The 6,489-nt window shown below is 49.3% G+C and overlaps 1 protein-coding gene across 21 annotated transcripts in view; it reads left to right on the forward strand.

Annotated features, from left to right (window-relative positions):
• The window catches only part of CDK12 (cyclin dependent kinase 12), a 73,557-nt gene that overhangs the window by 59,801 nt on the left and 7,267 nt on the right, over window positions 1-6,489 (forward strand). For 4 of the 21 annotated variants that reach the window (XM_034641431.1, XM_034641427.1, XM_034641432.1 and 1 more), the window contains 2 exons: window positions 43-142; window positions 3,755-3,773. The exons of 2 other annotated variants lie outside the window; for them this stretch is intronic. Coding sequence is in view for 11 of the 19 variants with exons in the window: in XM_034641420.1 (XP_034497311.1) it covers window positions 43-142; window positions 3,755-3,895 (241 nt within the window). In the remaining 8 variants the exon portion in view is untranslated. Of the gene's footprint in view, window positions 1-42; window positions 720-2,257; window positions 2,978-3,754; window positions 5,350-6,489 lie in introns of those variants that run through there. 15 more of the 21 variants (XM_034641424.1, XM_034641425.1, XM_019797066.2 and 12 more) reach the window with 8 other exon arrangements.

A 6,489-nucleotide genomic window follows, 5' to 3' on the forward strand; every position in this document is an offset into this window, starting at 1 on the left:
AGAGAACTTGGAGCTCATCTTGCTGAACGCTTCACTTTATAGGTGTGGAAATGGAGACCCAGAGAGGAAAAATCAGTTGAATCTTGTCCTGCAATTGCTTTGTGTTCCTGGCTTTGGAGAGTTCCTGGGAACCCAAGGAAAGGTAGGTAGATAGGGTATGGGGAAGAAAGTCAAGGGAAGAGGATTGGCAGGATTATTACTAGAGTCTCATATCTCTGGCCTCCAAGTCAGAAGCAAGTGAGGGGAGTCAGGCAGGTGCATTGTTGGAGGACATTTTCCTTGTACAGCTCGTTCCAGAGGTCATCTCATCCGTTCCCTTGCTTCCAAGTAAACAGATCCCTGAGAGTCCCCCACTCCCGTGGGATTTTACTATACTCTGTAAAGTCCACAGAGAAGGCAATGTACCAGCTACCCTAGTTCCTTAACCAAGAAATAAATCTCCCAAAGATGACTAAATGTTGAGCTTTTTTGAGATCTTATTAGAAGTTTCCTTGTCATAGTATAAACTGCTAGAGAAAATTATGCCCCAGAAATGTAGGGAGGAATGGTCTTATGCCTTCTTGTCCCATGTCTAGGCCTAAAACAGAGACAGGGTTAAAATTCAAGGCTCTAATGGCCTAGTCAGAAATGCCCTGTAGGGGCACCTGGGTGGCTGGGGCACCTGGGTGGCTCAGTCAGTTAAAGCATCTGCCTTCGGCTCAGGTCATGATCCCAGGACTGGGATCAAGTCCCACATCAGACTCCCTGCTCAGCGGGGAGCCTGCTTCTCCCTCTCCCTCTGCCTGCGGCTCTGCCTACTTGTGCTTGCTCTTTCTCTGTTAAATGAATAAATAATAAAATCTTAAAAAAAAAAAAAAAAGATGCCCTGATACCTATTCATTTTAAAAAAAAAAAAGAAATGCCCTGTATTCATGCGGTGCCATGGCCCCAGAGCACTCAGTTAAGCCCTATCTGGCTTTGTGCGATGTTGGTGCACAATGGAGAGGAAGGCATGTTTCCAGCAGTCCATATCCCCACTCCTCCTTCCTTCACTGTTCAGACACTAGGGTTAAAGAGGGAAAGAATGAAGGAGAAAGGTTGCCAAAGGTGGCATTTCCTGGCATCTTCTTCCTTCCTTAAAAAAATTCAAGATTCTTTGTTCTGTGCTTCACGAGACTAAGTTGAAGTCAGGGCAAGGATGGGCACAGAGCTTGGAAAGCAGTGCAGATAGAAACTTCATCACATTCTCCAAGCCCCCACACCTTTCCCCCACTCCCAGAATTGTCTTCTTTCTTGGTGTCTCATTTTATATCCCTACAGTCCCTGAGGAAGAGCAGGATGTGCTGCTTTAAGTGGCCCACATTCACCCTGCCTTATGTTTAGACCTTCAGGGTCATCTCCCTGCCTTCCTTACAAACAATAAGTGAGAAGGACCCCTCACATCCCTCCAAGACAGTCTGGAAAGAATCCATCTGCCTCTTCCCCTGCTTCCAAGGGCCTGTGGTAGTGGGAGCTGGGAGGAGAACTGTGCCAGGGAATTGAAAAGGAAAATTCTCTTGTCTGGGAAGGTCAGGGAGGAACCTGAAAAGGGGGAGAAGATAGAGGGGGTAAATTTGGGAGCCGAGGCCTGTAGTCCCATCTGTGGGGCTGGCTGCCTAACCTAGGGTAGGCTGTTCATACTGACTATTATTCACAGGATTTATTAGAGGCTCCTGTTTACAAAGCTGCTGTTTCTGCTTTGAAATATAGGGCAGTGGAGAAGAACAGCAAAGAAGAAGGGGAGAGGGCGTCACACTTTCGGTAGTCCCTTTCTCACCCCTTGTCCACCCCTGCTCCAACATTGGAAGCATATTGGAGGGTCCAAAAGGCCCTTAAAGTATTCAGTCTAGATTCTGGATGTTTCTCGAAGGAACAGGGCTTCCCTCCCCGAAGTCCCCGACCAGCCCTGCCTCACACTCCCAAGGTTTAGGCAAGGTGCCAGATCTACAGCCCTGGAGTCAGAGCCTGGAGCCTGGAGTCCAGACAGATTGCTGAGACTTTGCTGGGAAAGAGGGACAGACTTGAAGTAAGTGGGAGGCAGAGGTCGCAGCACCCACAATGCCCGGCACTTTGGACAAAAAGGAGCTCTGTATTGGCCCAGGGTTTAGCTTGTACTCTGTTGGGACTCCTCCTTTGCTCCTTCTCCCTCAGTGTGGCCCATGGGTTGGTGAGAGATCTGGATGTCTGAACCTCCTCCCACCTGACACCTCAAAGGTTGTTACACATATCCCCTCTCTAGCTCCCGAAGCCATGGAGGAGGGGAAAGAAGACATCTCAGAGGTGGCAGTGCTGTGATATTTATCTATCAGCACCCAAGGAGGCCAAGGAGAAGAAACAGTGACCAGAGAGGGAGCCAGGAGGAGATGCCTGCTCTTGAAACAGCCTCTTTATCCCATCCTCTCCAGCGCCCCCTCTCACATGCTGACAAGGCTGTGTGCCCAAGTGTGCCAGCTCTCCTGGCTGGCAATCCTGTGCTGTCGTGCAGGCATCCGGCTCTCTGCTCCGGCACAGAGCACATGCTGGGATCTCTCACACTCCTTTGCTCACTGATCTCAACATGTCCGTGTTGCAGATTCCTAGGGATGAAAGAGGAAGCTGTGGCCCTGTGAGTAGGAAGATGGTGGGCCTGGGGCCCTTTGGGTGCTTATCTGCCTCGCTGGAGGGCAAGGAGGGAGAAGGCTGCTGGCAGCTCAGCTGAGCTCAGGGTTCTGGTGACTCATAGCAATGGGGGGCACATGAAAATATCAGAGAAGGGGGTCCAGGCTTGTTAGAGCTCTCTTTTGCCCCAGTTCTCCCCAACTCTATGTGGATAGTTCTCTCATCTGGATTGTGGGGCAAGGAGAGACTCCAGCTGTGAAAGAATAGAGGGAAATGGTAGATAAGAGATTAGGGGAGCTTGGGGCACCTGGGTGGCGCAGTCGTTAAGCGTCTGCTTTCAGCTCAGGGCGTGATCCTGGCGTTATGGGATCGAGCCCCACATCAGGCTCCTCCTCTATGAACCTGCTTCTTCCTCTCCCACTCCCCCCTGCTTGTGTTCCCTCTCTCGCTGGCTGTCTCTATCTCTGTTAAATAAATAAATAAATAAATAAAATCTTAAAAAAAAAAAAAAGAGATTAGGGGAGCTTGAGTATACCCAGAAAGAGGCTTCCCATTGAGGAAAGGATAGGATAGGCCAGTAGTATTCTCTTGTATCCATTGGCTGCACAGAAGGTACTGGGCATTCACATGTGCAGGCAGACACAGCTACAGCTCCCTGAAAAGATTGCCATTGGTCTCAATACTCTCGTCCCTGGAAATAGACACCATAGAGCTGCCGATTCCCTCTTCCCTTACTGGTCAGGTGGGCAGTGTGCATCTTCTCCATTCCTTCTGCATCAGGGGGATGATAGGATATTGTGTTTGAGATCCCATCAGCAGAAAGGGGCCAGAAGGTAGACGAGGAAAACCACTCATGTCTCTGACCACAGTCCCGGGGGCCTCCTTGTTTCAGCAAAGGGAAATGGATTTTTGGTATTAGTGTATCCAGATAACCTCAGCGAAGGATGGGCTAAGTAAATGGAGAAGAGTTCTCTGACAGAGCCCGTTTCCATCTGCCTATTTCATTGCTAGCAGCTCTGCACTCCAGTTTGGTGGTGGTGGGGGTGCTCTCTGCCGGGCTGCTTCTGGAGATCCAGAGATGGTTTGGGTTGGAGGAAGTGATAGACCAGCCACTTTTCACTCTTCACTCTTCCTCTAGGGAGACGAGACCATCTCTGCTCCCCCAGCTCTCCCTGACAGCATTGGGAACCCAGGGCCCCCTGCTGGAATACCGATAATAAAGCTCAGTCCTGAACTGAACCAACACATCACCTGGCTTGGTATAAAAATGCTGCTGTGAGGGGGAGCCTGGGTGTACCAGGTGGGTATGGGCAGGTGTGGGGAGTTTAGACCCAGGAGAGATATCAGAATTACTCCTCAATACCACATGCTCCTTCTCTTTCTCAAACTTTCTCCTTGGCCTCCCTTTTCTTCTGCCTCCCTTCAGCTAGCTCTGCTCCTGGCCACCTCATCCCTTCCAGCCTGAGAAAATGTGGTAAGTAGTTGTCTGTTCCCTATACTTTTCTGTCTTCCTCTCTTCCTCTACTCCCAACTCCCAGCCAAGAGTTACCCCATTTGAACTCTTTATACCAGTGAATGCCATCAGGATCTGAACCCAGAATCGCCAGCCTTTGCCACCCCTCCTGACTCTGAGAATGCCAATCTGACTCTGAGACTGACTCTTTAGTGCTCATCCTCCCCACAGGGGTAGCCAGGCCAAGACTGGTATGTCCATTGACAGCAAGGGCCCTGACCTGAGGCAGAAGGCTGCTCTAAGGGTGCAGTGGGGCCCGGCCCTAAATGCATGTATGCCTGTGCATTGGGCACACTGGTTTATTAGTGTTATTTCAGCATTGTGATGCAGAGAGAGTAAGTGTAACAGCTGCTCCTTGCTTGCAGTGTTTATTGTTACCTAGAGACAACCTCCTGGCTTTTTCCCAGCTCCCCCTCCCCCCCAGCCCAACCCCCTCCCTGCCAACAGTCCTACTCTCCCCACACTGATGGGAAATTTATAGCTTGCCCATACCATGCCTTTAACCCTCTCCTGTCCATAGGGTAGGTGGGGCGAGGGAAGCCAAAGAGAACAGTGGGCATGCTTGGGCCCCAGCAGGGTAGAATGGTGAGCAGCAGAAGGGAGGGAGGGAGGACTGCCCCTCCCCAATCTGTGTGTCCAGACTCAGGCTCTGGTTGCCCTCCTGGCTCTCGTGTTGACAGAAAAGAGCTTTGGACCCAGCATCCTCCTCACAAGATAATTCTCTTCCATGGGCATCTCTAAGCTCCCCCAGTTGGGCTGTCTGGTCCTGAGCAAGCACAGTGAGGTAGTATTGAAACAGGAATAAATATGGAGTGGCAGAACCCCCAGCCCTCTCCTTTATGTAGAGATGTCGTATCAAGACTAACAAGAGACTGTGGCATGAGGGATGCTGGCCACACCTTCCCAACTAGGTAAATGTCAAACATGAAACTGGCTGCTGAGTCAGGTGGGAAAAACTGCCCACTCTAACTTTACCCCAAGCCCAGCACTCAGGTCCCAAGAGACTCCCAGACCATTCTCCAAGCTGGTCTCCTGGGTCTGGTTAGGTTACTCCTTTCTGCTCTTCTTCCTGGCTCATTTTCTCCTGCTTATCTTTTGGTTTGGTAGCTTGGATCAAATCCAGAGACCAAGGGGACTGAAACATCTTAGTCGGGGCCTCAACAGAACCAGGGAAAGAGAATCTCCTCCACCCCTCCTGATCTAGGACCTTTCATGGAAAGGTACCATGTCATATATTCAACTGTCCCCACTGGAAATAAGAGAGTTTGAAGAGGGATCGGATTTTAACAAAAAAAGATAGAAGGTAGACATATGGAAAAACTTCCTCATGCGATATAAAACTTCAGAATTGGCCTACTTCAGAGATTGTTCTTTTCTGCCCGGGATAGGTTTAAGTCTGTACCTATCCAAGGGGAATTGAAAAAACAGAATTACTTTTCTGTGGCTTCCCCAGATGTGGGCCTCAGTGCAATTCCTTCATTAGCTCTGGGAGTGCACCCCTTCTCGGTCCTTCTAAATGTCATAGCTGATGGTTAGATCACAAGTTTGGGAGGCAGGAAGCCTTGAGTTCCAGTACCAGTACTGCCATTAACCAACTGTGCTACCTTGGTAAGTCACTTAACCTCCCTGAGCCCTAGTTTCCTTGTCTGTAAAATTCAGATAAACAACCTCTTAAGGTTGTGGAGAGCATTTAGTGAAGTGGTGTGGAAAGCACCTAGGACACTGCCTGATGCTCAGTAGGTGCTCAGTGGTTGATACAATAAGCAGTCTGTTACTTTTATGGAGTCATCAGGGCTGACATCGCTTCAAAGACTCCATGAGTCCTCTGAAATTATAGGCCAAGTAAGTGACCGTATGTATGCTGGGAAGAATGTCCGTGATTGTCGTCATGATGCGGAGCAGGGAGTGCCCGTCTCCTGGAAAGGAAATAACCCCAGTCCCTTGACTCAGACTTTGCCGTTACCATGCCTCAAACCAGGAGCACATGAGGGAGCTTTCTGCCAGGAAGTACAGCTTCACCATCTAAGATGGAGCTATGAGAGACAGCCATTAGGATAGCAACGTATAGCATTTGCCAGGCACTTTACAGTTTATCGAGTACATTTACCTACATTAGCTCTTTTAATACCCAGCATATCCCAGTAAAGGGAAGAGAACTACCATTTATTGAGTGCCTACTATGTGCCAGGCATTGTGCTGGATGTGGTTTTTTTTTTAGGTGTGTTTAAAGTCCATGGAGTATCATCACCTGAATCATTTACATCATCATTTACAGGGCTCATCCCCTATTTTTTTTTTAAAGATTTTTATTTATTTATTCGACAGAGATAGAGACAGCCAGCGAGAGAGGGAACACAAGC

Source organism: Ailuropoda melanoleuca, chromosome 13 (assembly GCF_002007445.2).
Source record: "Ailuropoda melanoleuca isolate Jingjing chromosome 13, ASM200744v2, whole genome shotgun sequence".
Taxonomy (NCBI): Eukaryota; Metazoa; Chordata; class Mammalia; order Carnivora; family Ursidae; genus Ailuropoda; species Ailuropoda melanoleuca.